Source organism: Amyelois transitella, chromosome 5 (genome assembly GCF_032362555.1).
Source record: "Amyelois transitella isolate CPQ chromosome 5, ilAmyTran1.1, whole genome shotgun sequence".
Lineage (NCBI taxonomy): Eukaryota > Metazoa > Arthropoda > Insecta > Lepidoptera > Pyralidae > Amyelois > Amyelois transitella.
In genome coordinates this window covers 10,641,880-10,662,385 of record NC_083508.1, presented here as the reverse complement: position 1 = coordinate 10,662,385, position 20,506 = coordinate 10,641,880, and the positions used below count along the sequence as shown (strand labels likewise).

The following is a 20,506-nucleotide window of genomic DNA, read 5'->3' as shown; positions in this document are numbered from 1 at the left end:
TAAAAATTAATAGCTATTAGCTATTAATTTAGCTAAAATTTTCACAAATTATGTAGGTATATCCGTTGTCGCTTTCACAACAATTATTTAATAAAAATGATTAAACAAAATATTTAAAGGGTATGACAAACGCAATCTTTAATCAATTTTTGGTCTATTTTAATAAAGCGGTAGAAACGTAAATTTAAAATAAATTATGGTTAAGTAACACCATGATAATAGTACGGAATCCGACTCTCACTTGGCCGTTTTTTTTTATAAATTAAGTTAATGATGCAACATTCGGTTAAGTTATGTCAATGTATTTTAGGCGGGAATGCAGAAATGATATTTGACATTAGACGTTGATTGGAGGTTACGAAGTTCATAATTTTTTTCTCTCTTTAATAGTACCTACCTAAATACTTAATACATATATATATATATATATATATATATATATATGATATGATATGATATTCTTTTGACATTTGATTCTAATTAAGGACTCAAATAAATAGTAAACATTATTTAATATTTCCGTTTTTGATTTCATCATTAACTACACAATTTACGGTTCCACGGTCGAACCTACGACGTCAAAAAACGCATAAAACCAAGTCATAGTGTTCCTGAGATAAAATTCCATCAACAGCCTTCTCTAGCCTAATATTTCAACAGTGGAAGAACGACTGCGACACTTATCACTAGACTGCAATTGAAACCTATCAGAGGCATCAATGAAAATATAGTTATCTTACTCTAACCAACGCATTTATCCCTCACTGACGTACAGAGTACATCAAAATAGTAGAACCACATTCGTGGGCAGTCGCCGTCTCGGACGGATGCCGGTTAAAATGTACGCGGGAACGTAAACCAGTTCGAAATTCAAACTTTTTAGCTTTTTTATTTTATAAGTGTGAAGATGAGTAAAGGAAAAAGCGGCGATAGGGCTAAATCTTTGAGAAAAGTCTCAAGAAATCCGTCTACGAACAATGCATCCAATGTTTCATCTATGGAGTCATATGTAAGTAATTTTAACTTTTTAGGTAAGTACTAACTTGTATTTCGATTTTCCAAATCCATAACTCTTAATGAGCTAATTTAAATTTAATTTGTTGCTAATCATCTGCATTAAATGCACTTCATTTCGTAACTAATTTAGTAAGTTACGACACCAAACTTAAATAGATTGTTAGTGTAAAATTATAGTTAGCGTAAAGACAAGTGAATTTACCGTGACATGACTTTTCTTGTGCAGAAAATTGTGTTAAATAGAGTGAAAATTAATGATGAAGTATAAAAAGAAAGTGTGTCCACTTTTACAGGTAGGTACAGTGTTATTATTTCTTGCGTAGGCACAAAAAGAAATATTTCTTACTTAGATGATAGTAGCGGAGGATAGCGGGAAGGAGTACATCCGATTTAAATATATAAATTAAAAAATATAAGAGAAATAAATTGGCCTTTGTTTCATAAAATCCTAAAGCTACTTTGGTAGCCTGAAATATCTAATATTTATGGATTTAATTTTACTTCCTAACAAAAATATTTTTACGAGTTTGTATGTAGTGACCGAATTATAACGATTTTTTATTTTTATTTGAGTTGCAACTTGCAATATAAAGTTGTTAAAAAGTATTTTTGGGTCTACGCCCAGAAACTTAAAGTGACTTTATTGCGTTATCGCTTGAACGAAGTCGCAAGGCATACCTGTATATATTTCATAAACAACATAATAATTAAATAATAACTATTAATTTACGTATTGTCACGTAGGCAGAATATATTCTTTTGTATACCGGATTTTAAAATCTTTCATCAAATCAAAAACTACTAAAGTGATTTTGCCGAAATTGGCACAGACATAAAAAAAGACTTATAAGTAACAAAAGATTTTTTGTTAGTATTAAAATACTCCAGTCAGCGATATGGAGCGATTATACCAACCAATACGAGTTGGTATTTCAATAGTCTATGTTTCTAGACGTTGAAACTCAGCGTAGACGTCATGTAGAATGGGATATTTAAGTCTCGTAGAAGATCGTAGAGTCGACGAACTCGCGTAGACCCACGTGACTTACTAGGTTGGTTTGGTTTTAAACTTACTAAAATGTGTTTGTATACTTACATGATGCAACGCATCTCCCTCGCGATACAGCGGGGGAATGCTGCCAGTGTTATGGGCACCTTCCCGTCCGGTACGATTCGGGGCGGACTTTGACTGATGTCTTAGTTTGACTATATTTTTTTTAATTTCTGTATGACAAATTTTATAAATAAAATTTTCCATTTAATAAAAAATAAATAGAAGTGATTTGTACATATAATAGGTATATTTAAATTTCAATAAATACAATTATGAATGTGGATGAAGCGAAGGAAGTATGCAGAGATCGTGGCAAGTGAAAAGAGGTAGTCTCTGCCTACCCCTCCGGGAAAAAGGCGTGATTGTATGTATGTAAATTACAATAAATAAATGTAAATGATCGTTTGTGTATTGTTAAAGTAATTTTAAACTAGCGATTTCTCTACATTGATTTAACGAGGCTTCAACCTCTGAGACTTTTTTTAAACTTACAAAACATATGGTCTTTTAGTATTTTCAAGACTGTTAGCTCTATCAACCCGGCAATATATATATATGTATGTAGAGGCTAGGTTGATGTTTGCGATTTCTCCTAAATTGCTACATTAAGATATATAAGATTTCTTCTCACGTGTCTCTTACATATGTCCTTATTTAGAAAACAATTAACAGATTCAAGGCTAGAATAAAAAATTGGTTACAGAACTAGAATTCAGACAAGTTTCTTTAACAAAATGTTGCTTGTCACGTTTCGATTATCCAAAAAACCGAATCGTATTAATAGAACTAACTATTAATAATTCTGTGATCGTACCTATATCAAAAAATTCGAATCTAATTTAATTTTTATTAATAAAAACTTATGTTAAAATTTATTGTTATCAATTTTTGTATTAAAAATGCCGTGTAGTTCCTGGCACCAATTACAAAAAAGTATAGGAACACTCCGTCTCGTTCCCATGGATGTCGTAAAAGGCGACTAAGGCTTATAAACTTGGGATGCTTTTCCACTTTTTTCAGATATTTTGTCACTAAACGGCACGTAACATTTATGACATACATACATAATTATTATAATCACGTCTTTATCCTTTAAAGGGTTGACAAAGCCAACAGTCTCGTAAAAAAGTGAAAAACGACGTTAAGCTGTAACAAAGCTTTGTTAATAAAGGGGTAGGAAACAACCTAAAACAAATAAGTAAAATATAACAAAATTCACGTTTCGCACCTACTTAATTAACACATTTTTAAACTCAGGACCTGTCCACAACCGATATAGTTTTAGAAGAGGCATGGCCCAGTCGTTGTTACAAGTTTGATCCCCTCCACCCTGAAGTGGAGGACATCCTCGGGTCCAGCCAGTCACCGCGACCCTGTACCCTGGTCTGGAGAGACCTCAGTGTACACATCAAATTGAAAGATGGAAAATTAAAGAGACTGGTTAATAATGGTAAGAATGTTTAATCAAAATTTACATTCGCCTTTGCATTTTGATTCATTGCACGCATCCTTGCAATGCAATTTTTATGGTAATTTACTGATGCTATATCTATTGCAAATAAAAGAAATAATTTAATTATGATGCCCAAAGTTTAGTGAAAGATAATGACAATTTAGTGAATTTATGAATTTAGTGAAATTTAATGAAACATAAAAAAATCTAATATTATTTCAATTAATAATGTTTGTTTCAGTTAGTGGAATCGCCAAACCTGGAACGTTGGTGGCTCTTATGGGCGCAAGGTAAACCCATTTTTTATTATTAAACTAAACAGCATTTTCATCAAGCAATTTCTTCATTGTTGGGGAGTCCTGGTTCTAGACGGTGGTTCATATATGAGAGCTATCCTAAATCCAGCCATAAGCCCAGACGGAGACCGTTTGGAACTTAAACAAGCATACGACTAGGACTTTGAAATTTTTTTGTGAAAATGGAACTTTATGAATTGACTAAAATGATCTGAATATAATACGAAGTTTATATGAATTGAGTCGAAATCTGTCTTAGAGGCCTCAGTTATGCAATAGCATACAGGCGAAGATATGCTTTAGAAATTTGTATGGTCAACTCAATATATATGATAACTTCAATATAGATCAAATATCTACCGAGAGAAAATAGCGAAGTACAGAATATAACAACAATATTGAATTTCGTGGCTTGTGGTTAGAAATTTATAACAGTAAAGTACAATGTCATGAAGTTAATATATTGTGATATCGAATGTAGCTTTCACATTCAGAATATCTGTGGTTTGGTGGTGTATCACAAGTCTTCCTCCTGGCTATAGTTCAAATTGCATCCTAACCTCTTTGAAGAGAAAAGGTCTCAGGAATCAGGTTTATCTCCAGAGTAATGAGGATGCCGCCGAGATTAAACCCAAGGGGAAGAAGAATTATAATCAGCTTCGGAAGATTTTGTTAAATTACCAAGCGTGCAAAGACGAGTGCAAGCATTAGTACATCTTTAGACTTTACCTGCCTAGTACCTACCTGTCCTGATCTACCACAATTTTATTATCTGTTTGTGCCAATATTTAAATCAATTGTGATTATCATAATACCTATATTCCACGTCAAAGTAATTCCATTAAAGATGTTCTAAATGTTATTTTTTTTATATTTTTTTTCTAGTGGAGCCGGAAAAACAACATTGATGACAGCTTTAGCTCACCGAAGCCCTGGTAAGACTAATGAAATTATTAGAATATTTGGAAGAGAGTGTAATTAATACAACCTTTAAAAAAATTTTGTTTACGAGAAACTAGCTTATCAAACGAGTTCTTATTTAAATAACGCATTAAAATTGGGTGAGTAGGTATATGTTTTTTGATCTAGACGATAAAATTACTGTAATATGGTTTAAATCATATGCATTTAATTCCTTTTCATATGACTAACGCAGTCAATCAGAATCAGAATAAGAGTAATATGAAATAGAGAGATGTTCTAATTTGATCAATTCTGTTTCCGTAGTCCACTCGGGAGAACATTCAGATAGACTAGGGATCAGATATGGGTCATAAATCTCACATCTATCTCAAAATAGGGGCGGCAGTTAATTTATTTTATTCCCAACAGTGGGCACCGTGATGGAAGGTGAAATAGCAATGAACGGTGTAGCCATAGGAGACTTCATGCATCAAGAAAGTGGGTACATGCACCAGGATGAGCTGTTTGTGGAAAACCTCACGGTCATTGAACATCTCACCATCATGGTAAGTTTTAAAAGCATCCATTTGACCAAATTAAGACAGCCTAATTGATTCAATAACTATTTAATAAAGAGAAGAGTAAGGATGTTGCTTCCAAAAATTCTCTTCTTCACCTCCTATGCACAGTCTTGAAAATACTAAAAGGCCGCGCTTAACTTTATGGCTTAATGATGGACTTGAAATTAAAAAAGTGACAACCTGTCCTGTTAACTCATCGCCTGCAAAAAGAATCCCAAGTTTATATATAAGCTTTGCTTTATAAGCTTTAATCCTTTAGTCGCTTTTTACGTCATCAATGGAAAAAACATTCATAATCGGAAGAATAACCATTTCTCCATCTTTGTGATTCAGTGATCATTATCTAACTAGACACATTCTTTAACAAGTTTGTTGACTTTATGCATTTATGCTAATGACCATTTACATACGGAGAGTTAAATCAAATGGTAATAAAAATCCGAAAGGGGCTATATCGAGCACGTTTGGAAATGGAGGTAACGACGACCGTTAGTTTTTATAACAGGTGACCATACCGGACCTTACTAATTAAAAAAAAACTTATACCATACTTAAATAGGTTTATACCCAGCGACTGCTTATATTGCATGAGAAATTCTGAATAAGAAAATCCTATTTTTGATTCCAATCTCAGAATATTGTTTATATTGGTAATTCTGTTTTAACTGCTAAATCCTGTTCTGAATCTCAAGAGTGTCAATCTGATATAATGTTTGGAAAGTCGGTATCTTGCATAGTGCGATGTCGCTCTGATTTTAATTAATACATAATCGAACCACTAACGGGGATTTTATGAATTTAAGCGAGGAGGAACTAATCGAGAGAAATCCAGGAAAATTCCTATGGTAGAAAACCTCGGCATAAGCTAATAACTATCTATCGTTGGGTGTAGAAATATGAATAGAATAGATTTATTTTCAAAATTGATTACAAGGTAACACTTATTGACGTCACATCACTTTAATTATATCTTTCATCAATGAACGTTAATTTGAGAATTGGCATGTAGGTTCCTTTTATTGTTTAGGGGGGTGCAATCGCGACTTACATGCACGGCGCTGCGGCCATAAGGACTCTTTTACATTGCAAAATGTTTTAGGCTCGTCTCCGCATGGACCGTTCAACCACGTCGTTGATGCGCAAGCGCCGGGTGAACCAGCTTCTGAGGCAGCTCGCGCTGTATGGATCCAGGTACACTCGGATTGGAGGGCTGGATGGACGAAAGACCCTGTCTGGAGGAGAGAGGAAGAGGCTGGCGTTCGCTACTGAGGTAAGTCATGTATTCTTTTTTAAATATACCTAACAGCCTAATTATGAAAACCTTACACTCTATAAAGATCATAAGAAAGCATATGCTATAGAGGCAAAGCTATTGAAACGGTAATTAAATGAAGCCCGTTATTCAGCTTAAAAAATTATTGTTACCCAAACCGTTGATAATGAGGAAAACGGAAAAATTAGGTGTACATGTGATTTTGGCTCTTTGAAAAATATATTTTAATTGCATTTATTTCGTATCAAAAACTTAGCACGTGCCTCATGCAAAAATAAATCCCTATTATCGCCAATCTAGAATACATACAGAGATCTACAATTATTACTTACCTACACAACATATGTGGTATACCACAGCCTAACTACAAACTATTAATTTTTTATTCAAATACTAACCAAAAGGTAACAAGTCAAATTACTTCACGGTCATTAGTCGTTAAGAATGCCGTCCTATGTGGATGCGGTCAACTGGTTTCTAGGTATTGATCAATGGAAATAGGTCAGACGCATATAAGAGGTCTAGACATTTGATAGATATGTACCTAAATTAATTATTCCTTTGATAAAGGAGGCTATAAGACTGATTATCGAATTGTAGACTGATCTTATATTTCAGTTTGAAACTTATTTTATGCTACTTCAAGAAGCCTGTATGAGGCAAGAATGGGTATGAAGCGAAAGCAGTGATTTACAGGGATATCGGCAAGTTGAAACACATAATCTCTACCTATTCCTCTGGGAAAATAGCGTGATTTTTTTAATAAAAGGCGCGATAAATATTTAATTCAAATTTATATCTTTCTGTCTTACATGAAATATAAATTAGGTTTTAATTATTTTTTTTAGATTCTTGTTAACAAAGTCATTTCATTATAATATTATCATCTTCATAATTATTATATTTAAATGCTCATGTGCTCAATTATTTTTTCCTAACAGCTTTTAACAGACCCAGGCCTGTTGTTCTGCGATGAACCAACCACCGGCCTGGACTCCTCATCAGCGCAGAAGCTGATGTCGCTACTCCGGGCCAGTGCGGTTCAGGGCAAGACTGTCATCTGCACCATACACCAACCTTCTTCTGAGTTGATGGCCCTCTTTGATAAACTGGTGCTTTTGGCTGAAGGAAGAGTAGCCTTTGCTGGGAACGCATCTGGAGCCTTGAACTTCTTTGAAAGGTATTTATTTGGCTTACTTACTAGTTTAGTGGTAGTGAGCTGGGATACAAAATTCACCATGAATTTGATAGACACGAGATAGGTTACCAGCAACGCATAAAGAGCCATAAACTTAATGAAATGTAATATTTTACCGCGACTTTGTACCGTAAAATGCCGTTTTCCATGAAAGATATACACTAAAGACGTATTTCATTATTCTGTGACTATTACTGATAGTGATCCCCGAATATCATACACACATATAATCACGTATCACCAGCAGGGTTGACAGAGACACCAGTCTTGAAAAGACTGATAGGCCACGCTCAGCTTTTTGGCTTAGTGGTAACATCACAACAGTTTAATATGGATTTATAAAATACTATCTCTTCATCTGCTCAAAGGTCTAAATCTATGTTAGTAAGTACCCTTCGAGGAAGTTCTATTAAGGACATCTGTGTCAAGAAGGCCGCCTGAATGGTTAGCAATTGTATCGTCCTATTGACGGCACATAAACATGACATCTTCAACGAATGTTGAATTAAAATAGACATTAAATTTAAATAATGTGACACCAGAAAGTCGCCCAATACATTTTTAAATAAGAATATCATCAGATTTGACATTCAGATAATACTACGGACCTGATTTTTTTCTCATTTGTTTGAGAAATACAACGCAGTAAAATGAAGAAACACACGCAACAATTATGAGCAAAACATACTAGTAAATACTAAATTAATATGGTTCATCAAAAATGGAAAAACTTTGTAGAAAATAACACCGATTCACCAGAAAAATATTATTTTGCGTTCATACCTATGCCACCATAAAGTTATAACGATAACGAAGAATGAACTAGTGGCGGCTTAGAGGCAACATTCCTAGGTACCTATGTACTGTACGTACAAGTCTTGAACTTTACTAGGTATATGGTCTCAAAAACACTTAGGTATGGGTTGTTTATCCTAGTTAAATACTCTTCAGCCACTTTAGTAACTTACTGATTCGTAACCAGCTACGTAAAAACAATCACATGAACGGTAAAAATGTCTTTATCATATGCTTATCTTGATGCCCGAATATCATGCATACATACATATAATCACGCCTATATCCCTTGTGGGGTAGAAAGAGCCAACAGTCTTGAAAAGACTGATTGGCCACGTTCAGCTGTTTGGCTTATTGGTAGAATTGAGATTCAAATAGCGACAGGTTGCTAGCCCATCGCCTAAAAGAAGAATCCCAAGTTTATAAGCCTACCCCTTAGTCGCCCTATAATACATCCATGGGAGAGAGATGGAGTGGTCCGATTCTTTTTTTCTATTGGTGCCAGGAACCACACGGCACATGCTTACATTCTTCCATAAAAAAAGGAACTTTCATTTTAATCTTGTCCACAGTTTGGGCTACCACTGTCCCCTGACATACAACCCTACAGACTACTTCATCAAGGTACTGTCCCTAACTCCTGGGTCGGAGTCAGCATCGAGGCAGGCCATCAAGAGCATATGCGACCGGTTTGCAGTCAGCGACGCAGCGAAGGAATTGGACATGGAGATTCACCTGGAGTTCCACTTGAGGGATAATGAGGATGAGGTAATTTTTTTTTTTGGTAATAAAGGACTAAATAAGTATGTTAATTTATGAGACTTGTTTTAATTCAAGTCTAATAGTCCTATGCCTTTAAATCTTGGTTCAATGTTCATAAAAGTAGTAAAATTATTGTGCAACTTATATCTTTTTCTTTTTATAAATAAAATAAACTGATTTAAACTAGACCGTGAAACGAGACAAGGCGGACTCGTTCAAACCGCCGTTCTTCTTCATCAAGATGATGTGGTTGGTGTACCGGCACGCGTTGATCATCATCAGGGACCCACGCGTGCAGTTCATAAGGATCCTACAGAAATTGGTAAGTGCATTTCTTAAAGCTTTAAGAGTTAGTACGCGTGTAATTAGGACATGATAAATGTAAGGACCAAAATGTAAATAATAAAATAAAATAATAATAAGTTTGTTTGTTTGTAAAAAATTTATTTTACATAACATTTTTTTTAGAAAAGTACTTGTAGTAGAAGTAAATGAATAGGACCACTCCATCTCTTACCCATGGATATCGTAAAAGGCGACTTAGGAATAGGCTTAGTGATGAATTAAAATATACTTAATAAATAAATCTATTCCTTAGTGACCTTATAAGACATTCATGGGAAAGACATGGGTCCTATTCTTTAATGCCGGTAACCACACGGCACTTAAGAATAGAATAGTCTATTAAACTTGGGATTCTTCTTTTAGGCAATGAGCTAGCCGCCTGTCACTAATTTAATCTCAATTCTATCATTAAGCCAAACAGCTGGCCGTGGCCTAATGGTCTTTTCGAGACTGTTGGCTCTGTCTACCCCGCGAGGGATATAGATGTGATTATTTGTATGTAAATCTGTAGCTACGGGTACTAGGTACCTCCACTCTGTACTAACAAATTTAGGTCTAGATCAGGCAGCGGGAAAGATCCTGTTTTATCGATATGGTCTATTTACATAAAACACAAAAAAATCTATTAGACCAAATCTGCTTGAGAAGCGCTGAAGGAATTACTTTTAGTTTAACCTTATTACCAGAATACTTATTTATATAGTTGACACCTGGTTTGTACATATCAATTGGTCCACAAGGAAAATGTTATACACAGCATGAATTAATAACCTACAAAGTTCATATTAACAAAGTAAATATTTTTACAGGCTATAGCATTAACAGCCGGGCTCTGCTTCCTAGGCACGGCGCACCTTACCCAGTCCGGAGTGCAGGACGTCCAAGGAGCACTCTTCATCATCATCGCCGAAAACACCTTCAGCCCAATGTACTCAGTGCTCCACATGTTCCCAGAGGAATTCCCGCTGTTCAACCGGGAATTGAAGGCTGGGTTATATTCCACGCCCGTTTATTATACAGCCAGGATGATAGCTCTGGTAAGTAATCCATTTCGATACTACTTATGTAATTATCTATACTAATATAATAAAGCTGAAGAGATTGTTCGTTTGTTTGAACGCGCTAATCTCAGGAACTACTGGTCCGAATTGAATAAAAAAACGGGGAAAATTATTCATCGTTATGGGCTTCAATGATGCCCAAAATAACTATTCCACGCGGACGACGTCGATGGCACAGCTAGTTTATTATATTCTTTGTCTTACAGTGGACACAATAAGCTGCAAAAGTATCTAGATATTTGATCACAATGGAAATAAAATTTTTCATAGAAAAATTCCCGTTTTTTCCCGTACTCCTCCGAAACGGCTTGACCGATTCTCATCAAATGTCTGAGAATCGGCCACCATCTATTTTTCATAACCCCATAGTGATAAGGGATGTCCACCCTTAACATTTTTTTTTAACTAGAAATAACTTAAAATTTATTTATATGTCAAAACAACGTTTGCCGGGACAGCTAGTTTCTGATAAAATCTCAAGAACAACGAGACATAAAGTTGACTAGATATCTAAGAGAAAAAAATGTCTTTGGAAATTGCTTTTTAAAAAGTATCAGTGCAATAATCTTTTTCTGCATAATTTCCAGTTCCCTGGCCTGGTCGTGGAACCAACTCTGTTCACCCTGGTGGTCTACTTCATAGCTGGTCTGCGGTCAACGGTTTACGCCTGTGGACTCACCCTATTCCTCTCTATTTTGGTGCTCAATGTTGCTATTGCCTGTGGTAAGTGAAGCATCCTACTCATATTATATATTAGTACCTGGGTGACCGAGCGATGCTCGATGGACGTTAGAAAGCCACTAAAAAGAAATCAGAGAAGCCATCAAAAAAGTAAAAGGAAGGCTGGGGATTGAACCTGGAAACCGTTTGCTTTGACCAGGACACTAGACCAACAAGGACTAGGTTATACTATGTTTTACACACGTGGATATGAATTAATTAAGTATCATAGACATTGGGACAATATCTGGGGGAACGGGAGTGCCCCGACAAGATTTCTATGGTTCTATCATTTTTCATTTGTGGCTGGATCTTCACCTTAATAACATTCAAAATATCAAATTATTATTACTTTAGTATTTTAGTTATTAATTAACTTACTCTTTTAACTTTACTTTCAAGTTCCCGATACTCTACACTCTAGGTATGCTTCGGGACCCGGTTTCTTTTAATTACAAAGAAACATATTTAAACAAAAGTCAAATTATCGGTGTTTAATGTTAATTTTACAGTTATCAAGAAAACGATCCCAACCCAAAAAAAAAGAAACAAAAGCAAATGGTACGGATTAAATTTTTTCTAATTGTTCTCTTCACTTTTGGTTAATCCCACCCATTTTCGGCTGCTTAAGTACTTAAACATTACCATTTTTATTGTAAAAAACAAATTGTACTCTTATTGTAATGTAAATTAACGTCTAAATACATCCTTTGTTCCAGGTTCCTTCTTCTCGTGCGCCTTCGGGTCCATGCCCGTGGCCATCGCCTACCTCGTACCATTTGACTACGCCCTCATGATGACCTCTGGACTGTTTGTTAGATTAAGGTAACACAAAATCTTTTAGGTTTATCACCCTTACTTGATAACTTTTGGGAGACTTGAACGGTTAAGATATCTATGAACGAATATCGGTAGGAAACAAAACCTTCCAATAAAGTATTTTGTTGGATTGGGGATCATAAGAACTTTTTTTGATTGAATGGGAAACGATCTTATTTTTCCTCTTCCTGGCTGTCCTACTTGTATCCTCCCCACTCTTAAGAGGAACCCGGGGTATGCCTTTGGCCATGGATCTTGGATTGGGTGAGTTAGGCTTTTACACAAAGGACTGTCCCTTTTATTCACATCACGCATTTTAACCGAGCACCTTGTGTGTGAACGGGTCGGGGCGATTCTACCACCTACGCTCTCTAAATGGGAAACGACCTACAGAAATTCCTCTTTTATTAATAAGTACAATCTAACAATTATTATTAATAAACAAAAAAAAAAAAACAATTAGAGCAAAATTTATAATAAAGCATCCAATATTTTTCCTCTAGGAATACTTCTACCGTGTGTTCTAATATAAATTTTAAAAAAATCATTGATTTCAGTTCAATACCAAAATACATATCCTGGATCCGGCATCTGTCTTGGCTGATGTACTCCAACGAAGCTATGAGCATTCTCCAGTGGGACGGAGTGCAAAATATCAGTAAGTAAAATATACTTACTTATGGTATACATACAATCTATATTAAATTAAGTTTTATTGAACTACAAATTTTTCGTTTAAAGGATTAGAAAATTTAGGGTAAGAGCAATTCTTTTTTAATAAACGTTTTCCTCCTCATGAGTTTATCAGTGATTTTTCATTGCATGTGTAACATATATATACCTTTCGCGTCATAGGGTTAGCCATGTGACATTTAAGGATGCCGCCATGCCGATGCGCCTGTATATGAACTTTATTATATTTATTTCCATCAAAATCTTACTGTGTGAACACTTGTTCGATATCCTCAATGGAACACTTCCTTTTCAATGGCGTGTTATTCACCTCGTTAAATATCGATCACATCCCAATTTATCTCCATCAATGCTCCATTGTGTCTGCACTTCCTCTCTGCAGAGGCTCAAATCTTAACAGTTTTATAAAAAAAAAACAATACCACATGGCGCCAAATTGCGTGGCTTGGGTATTCCCTTGACACAAAAAGGGTCTCACAGGTAGCCGAAAAAAGAGCAGGCAGCCTTCAATTGTAAACGACCAGTCTGTTCAGAAATTTTGGATTTTATTGAAAAAAGTAATTATGGTTTTTTTATTTGACACCAAAATACTTGACCTTCGTCTATGTAGTTCGAAATAGGACTCTTTCTATTAATCCAATCTTGTTTAATCATGCTCAAACCTAGGAATGTGGCTAACATTCCTGATGACCTGCGTTTGATCTCGGTAATATCAAGTTGAGAGGTAAAGAATGGGCCTGGGTCTTGTATCTAACTTAATCTATTTGGTATAACAACTGGTCTCGTGTTTCAACTCTCTTTTTTTATTGTCGAATTAATTTTCTGATTTCTTCATTCTTTCAATTACCAGCATGTTTGGAGACGTCTCCGGGCATGCCGTGCCTCAGTAACGGCATGGAAGTTCTCAACAGATACGACTTCGAAAGCGACCGCCTCTGGACTGACGTCACAGCCCTCCTGGTGCTCTATCTGGCCTTCCATCTCCTGGCGTTACTAGCACTCCGCCATCGCACCAGAAGAAAATAATTGTCTTATTCCTGGGTTTTATAGTATTTGTATCTTTAAGGCATATATGGTGTGTCATATTGAAATTGTAAATAAATGTTTATTGTAAGATGTGTTTTATTTCGTTTAACTTGTTTGACTTAAAAACATATTAAATAAGTAGATATTATAATTTAATGACAAAAAGGAAAGTCGGTAGGTATATACGTAAAAGTTTAATTTTTATTTCACCTCAGGCTCCTTGGGAAAAATCTGATAATACTATCTAATAACAGACACTTGCATTGTAATGAACTAACCACAGAGGGAGACTACCTATGTATGAACCAAAACTTTAAAAAACGTAGAATTTTTTAAGCACGTTTTTTGCAACGCCATCTAGTAACCATATAAAAAATCCATTAAGTGCAACATATGAGTTAAATAAAATGTTAATTTGAGGTTTATCTTTCAATATAGTTATTAAAAAAGCCGGATATTTCTCAGGAAGTTAATTTATTTTTATGCAATGCCATTGTTATTTTAAGTTGTTATTTTGCTCAAATTATAAATTTCAATTCATTCACCTATACAAATTTCTTTAGACGTTTTACATAGTACTTACTCCATCTATACTCACTTTGATGTATAATTCAAATAAAGCTTAACTTCTTGCCATACTATTTAGTACTTTACTTATCCGTTAGAGAGCGTTAGAGTCTGTCATGTTTTTGTACCTGTTTCACTCACAGTGGACTGCAGCCGGCGCAAGCGTAGTTCAAATTCATCCGCCATATTCGTCGTGTCAGGCGGAGTGCAGTAAGCGGCTGTGACATGTTTTATCGTAAACTGCATAAAACTTATGACATTAAGTTCTCAGTGGTGCTAGTTTTAATTAAAAAATACGATAATTATGCGATCTGATGGAGCTTCGAAACTATCCGATCGTCTGTTGATTAAACGTGCAACGGACTATGTATTCATGTGTTTATGATAACAGCATTAACAGTAATTGTCGGTCGTGTATTGTTTTTTTAATCCCATGCTGTTGGTGGTGTGAGCCTTGGTGATATTATGCAACGTAACATAACCGTGACCTTCGCGTATCGTGACCGTGCTTCTTGTGCTTTTTGAGGTTAAAATGCAACTTGGATTATGAGCGACAGCGCCGAGCCATCAGGTTAGTAAGACGTCCAGTTACTTTATCTTTGTTGATAAATAATGATTGTATATTTATCTCGTGTCCTACATAATTCATGTTTACATACATCAGTACATATCATAGTTCAATTAATTTCAATTCAACGGACTAATTTGCAATTGGAACGCGATCTTTTTAAATTTTAAAAATGTATTTTATCCTCGAATTAATGTTCCAAGTTCAAGTTTAAAATTGAGAGTTCAAAGACCGCGTCACACAAGATCCTACCTGGAATTGGCGGCAAAAATATCACAAGCTGTTCTTGGAAACAAACAATAAATATATGTTTGTCCTACTTAGATACACGAGACGTAGAGGAACATATTTATTATTTTCGTAGTAAGCTATTAAAAATATGTACCTAGTAAAATAATTATCTGTCCGGGTCGTGTAGTGGCTTCCACTACACTCCACGCGACTTGGCAGGCTTGAAGCGCGGGAATGCGCCCCACACTGCAGGAAAAGGACCAAAGTTGCACAAGGACGAGTCTTTCATTGCTTTCATTCCTCTTTTTTATTGTATTGTTTGTTAAAGGTATTTATGTCTAATTTTATTTTAATTATTACAAAATAGGTACCTACCCACGTAAGTATTATACCTAAATTTTATACTTATTTACTTTGTACTATTTCCCTTTCGTCTAAGTATGTTTTTCTACCTACCTACGTATTGCACCTGAATTACAATAAATAAGGTACATAGGTACCTACTACATAAATTGACCAATTACAAATTGCTCGTGAATTATACCTAAACTGCTCATAACATGCACAATTTTATATTTTTAATTTGTTTATGAAATAAATAAATTGGAAATAATGTTCTAAGTGCGTCCCAAGTCAATTTGTTTGTCTGTCTTCGTTATCTTCCCCTTCCTCAGGATCGTGACTTTGGGGACACCAACATCTAAAGCTATATTGGATTTAGTCCAGTAACTAGGAAGATGCTTACCTTCGTCGTTAAACGGGCACAAAATTATCAATAAAATTCAGACTTGTAACACATTAAATAATTAAAAATTTATAAAATACAAATTGTGAATGATATTATTGATATTAAAATTAGATTGGTACCTAAGTAGAGTGCAAATCTACATGACGTTTGCATTACCGCCAAAACGCAACCAAAACAAAACGTCAATTAAGTAGTATGAGGAAGGTAAGTACCTACTACCTTCCCATTGAGATTGAGAGTAAAGTTGTAACTATGTAAGAAAATAAATAACGTTATGCCGAATTTGGTACAGGTTATACCTACGTGATTCGTACCTACACAAAAAAATTTGTCCTAAACGAACGTTTTGTGAACGGTTTTTAAACCGCCATTAATTAAGTTCAGCGACATTTTCTCTTAATAAAGCGCATACTCGTAACATGATATGTTGAAGGTAAAGGCGACAAAACAAAATATTCAGAGTGCAGAAACATTAAGGTTTGTGTTGTGCTTGCCTTTTTTGCATCCTACTACTTCAGAAGGAATTTCGATTGCCTTCAAGTAACTATACAAGGGTTTCAATTTGAAATTTACTTTAATTTCTACCCTACACATCCCCAATCATGAAAAACAAATCGATTAGGCTGCCATGTACCTAATCATGATAGGCCCCAGGATCCGCATGAGATACTAGAATAGGTAGGTACTACTTTACATACATTTTCCGAAGGAGTAGACTAAACATACATACATACATATGATCACGTCTATATCCCTTGCGGGGTAGACAGAGCCAACAGTCTTGAAAAGACTGAATGGTCACGTTCAGCTATTTGGCTTAATGATAGAATTGAGATTCAAATAGTGACAGGTTGCTAGCCCATCGCCTAAAAAAGAATCCCAAGTTTGTAAGCCTATCCCTTAGTCGCCTGTTACGACATCCATGGGAAAGAGATGGAGTGGTCCTATTCTTTTTTCAATGGTGCCGGGAACCACACGGCCACACCGAGTAGACTAAAATTACATCTTTCCGCAATCCATATTTCTGTCGCTTTGTCCAAATCATCTTTCTAATCAAAACTCTTCAGTTTAGGGTTCTCTCAAAATTATATATTTTGTGAAAAAACATGGTAGACATTTTAAGACAGTCAACCTTACCCACCTTGGTTTCAACATGTGGTATCTGTTAGCCTCATTAATTTGTGGCGAAAGTAAGTTTATGCATTCGAAAGGCAGAGTCATCATTCAGCGGGGAAGTTATCAGCCTTACAACTAACAAGACAGATGTCGAAATTTATTTGATGTTAGACCAGAGGTCACGGGGCGTGCGAGGTTTTCAACGTTAGTTTTAATGACATCGTGAAGGAGTAGATAAAGCTAAGTAACGTTAATGGTTGTTTATGGAGCAAGTTACGAAAACTTGTGAGCACAAGTTGCAGTTACAAAACAGAACGGGGCAAGTGCGGTAAGAGGCCTATGTGTAACCTACAGTGTTTCTAGGGAACTGATATTAGGTACTTTAGCAATCATGTCTTAATTTTTCTCATTTATTTTTTCTTGACAAAAACATTTTAAATGTACGTACATACATACATAAAATCACGCCTCTTTCCCGGAGGGGCAGGCAGAGACTACATCTTTCCACTTTCCACGATGTCTGCATACTTCCTTCGCTTCAACCACATTCATAACTCGTGTCATGCAAGCTCGGCAGTTTCGGGTACTCTTGACCTGACCCTTTGCCAGGACGTCCTTAATTTGATCAAGATACATTCGTCTTGGCCTTCCTACTCCGACCTTTCCCTCCACACTCTCCTTGTATATCTGCTTAGTCAATCTGCTTTCATTCATCCTCTCCACATGACCAAACCATCTTAACCATACCCTTTTGATTTTAAATGTCGTCTCACTATGGCTTTCATCATAATTCTTCCTAAGCCTAAGATAAAAGAGGCATTAACAAGTTTCTCAAATACCAGATTTTAATATTTCTTTAGCCTTCAAAATAGACAATTCCATACGTACCACGCATTGTGTGAGTTTTGCGACTTGAACCGACGCCTCTTTGGCCTATTAGTCGCGATTAGTCTCATTATTATTCCAAGTGTCGACGAATCGAACACGCAAACTTCATCTCCGAGAACTCTAGCAAACATAAAGTAACGAAAGTACAGATGAGAGATTTACTAAGTTGCCAAGGCACATGTTCCCTCTGTGTGTATTTATTCCGTTTGACATATAAATAAAGGGATGATTTAACAACGTTCGAATAACCTCGTACAATAAAGTTTTTATAAACAAACAAACAACTTGGCAGAACCATCACTACATATTATTAAGAGAAAAATCCCCCTTTTTTGAATGGAAGTTGCGGACGGATTTTGTTTCTGTTTGGAATGTTCGCAAGTGGGTTTTCTAAGGAAGATAAAACATACATATATATCCGAAGCCGTGGCTTGTCGCTAGTTTATTTAATATTTCTAAAAAACGTAGGTAACCCCCCTTTAATCTAGAAGTGCGATTTTACCAAGAAGATTTTTAATTGGAATTGGAATTTTGTGTCTAGTTGACACACAAAAATCATTCAAAGCACAAGTCAATAACTTAAACCTCATTTTCCTTACTATCAGCAGAGTAAAGTCGAATTTAACTTCCTACGGCTTATGTCTAGTTGTTTTGGTAATTTTTCTGTATGTTCTATAATTTGTTATCTGCAAACGACCTCTAGGCTACCTATGGCGTGACTCAGACAATTAGTGTGGCGATAGAAATGGACGCAGTTTCAAATGATGTAAATGCCAGGCTGACTGACAGGGCCTCTGCCGTGGTGGTGTTAGCATACCAAACATAATTTTGTTATTACGTACTTCATCATTATGGGCAAAATGGCAAGCTAGTACCAGAAATTTTTCTTAGACCTTTTCTTCAAATCATGAGAATTGTAAAGCACTGGATAAGTCATGCTATTTTGCATGTATCCTTAAAAATTTTGTATAATTATCCCAGATATCATTCCTGAGGTCAAATTCATTTAATTGTAAGCCAGTCATGATCACACGCGGTTTTTTAAATCGTTTTCTCTCCACCCCAATCGAGTCTTCATAGTTAACTTTTTAGCTTGTAAACTTGTTACCCTATTCAATAGAGTGATTTTTTAAATCTGTTCCATTCTCCGCAACGAGCGGCCATATATATGCCGCTCGTATTTGGTGGAAGAACTATAACCTTTAAATGAAACTACCACGCTTAAGTAAATACTAAATCCTCTCTTGGGCTTGTACTATTAACTCTAACCGCAACCATTGCCTGATGCAACGTAGAACGCGCAAAAATTGCTCAAATACATTACCAACGCAATTATCTTCAAATCGCAGCATCTCATAGTTAAAAGAGAGCGACTAGGAAGAGATTTAAAAGATTTCCATCGCAGTCTATCGAACGGAACTCGTAATTACAATCCAGATGATGTGCGATGGTATCGAGCTAAACCCATCAAATTAACTGTGGAAGAGAGGGCAGCTATTAAAGGCACAACTCCGTTGCGGCGAGAAACTTTTTTAAAGTGCATCTTAGATGTTGGTGATGTTGTGTCAAGTAGAACAGTTATATATTTATGGAAAGATTTATTTGAGTGAACCAGTCCCTTTATTTATGTATATTTTCAGTTCATTTTGTATAATGTGCCGTGAATGTAGAAAATTATTTAATCGCGTATTTCGCTGCTTTTTGTATAAACTTTATCGTGAATATTTCCTATATATTATATATACATCCTAGTCCAGACATTAAATCTGTCAGAACATTGTGCTTCTACCTGACAGAGTCATCATAATCACACAGCCGAAGTAGCCATGATTTCGTATTTATTGTAATTATTGTATAATATCGCTCTAGGAAACATTCTTTGCCTTCTATTCTTGTCTAAGACACAGTTGGTCCCGGGTTCGAATCCCGCCCGGCCATTTTTAAGAAACGTACTATCTCTGATTGGGCTAGGTCTTGGCTGTTTATAAGTATTTATTATAAAATATAGTTTCGTTGAGTAAGTATCTCGCAACACAAGTCTCGAACTTACTTTGAGCCGAACTCAATCTGTATAAATCTGTCCCTTATATATTTATTTTTTCATTCTATCCCAAGCGATTGCAGTGGACTTGTAGTCTTATCTATCTGTAGATGAGGGCAGCCAGAATTCTGTGCCCCCACCTCGCCGCTATCTCAAGTGGTTTATCTGATAACACGAGTGGACTCCAGGGCTTTTGTTACATATCGATGCTCTAAATAGGCTTTATTCAATTAAGTAAAAAACATCGGTACCATTAAAAAAACTGCGAGTCAACATAGTCTTTCATGATGCTCTTTCTTATTGTTGATTGCATTCTCAGCTGCTGGTTTCAATGTTCTGAGATCGCTAAAA

General features: G+C 35.6%; 2 protein-coding genes across 2 annotated transcripts in view; both read left to right on the top strand.

Annotated features, from left to right (window-relative positions):
- Nucleotides 1-801: 801 nt before the first annotated feature.
- LOC106134526 (protein scarlet) lies at nucleotides 802-14,044 on the top strand. The gene is made up of 14 exons (XM_013334610.2): nucleotides 802-1,009; nucleotides 3,329-3,521; nucleotides 3,766-3,814; nucleotides 4,706-4,755; nucleotides 5,153-5,289; nucleotides 6,404-6,574; nucleotides 7,519-7,757; nucleotides 9,143-9,338; nucleotides 9,520-9,654; nucleotides 10,487-10,714; nucleotides 11,326-11,461; nucleotides 12,178-12,283; nucleotides 12,835-12,935; nucleotides 13,821-14,044. Exons 1-14 carry the CDS (start codon nucleotides 908-910, stop codon nucleotides 13,994-13,996), a joined length of 2,019 nt encoding a protein of 672 aa, XP_013190064.2. The 5' UTR covers nucleotides 802-907; the 3' UTR covers nucleotides 13,997-14,044.
- Nucleotides 14,045-14,724: 680 nt separating this feature from the next.
- Nucleotides 14,725-20,506, top strand: part of LOC106134502 (rho GTPase-activating protein 21) — a 335,912-nt gene continuing 330,130 nt past the window's right edge. The window contains exon 1 of the mRNA XM_013334565.2: nucleotides 14,725-15,134. Within this exon, the coding sequence (XP_013190019.1) occupies nucleotides 15,110-15,134 (25 nt within the window). The 5' untranslated portion in view covers nucleotides 14,725-15,109. The remainder of the gene's footprint in view (nucleotides 15,135-20,506) is intronic.

What these genes read in the sequence shown, in the direction of transcription:
- LOC106134526 (XM_013334610.2), top strand. Translation starts at nt 908, where the DNA reads ATGAGTAAAGGAAAAAGCGGCGATAGGGCTAAATCTTTGAGAAAAGTC. An exon ending in TTTAGCTCACCGAAGCCCTG is followed by an intron (nt 4,756 to 5,152) that starts GTAAGACTAATG and finishes TATTCCCAACAG; the next exon opens with TGGGCACCGTGATGGAAGGT. An exon ending in GGCTGGCGTTCGCTACTGAG is followed by an intron (nt 6,575 to 7,518) that starts GTAAGTCATGTA and finishes TTTTCCTAACAG; the next exon opens with CTTTTAACAGACCCAGGCCT.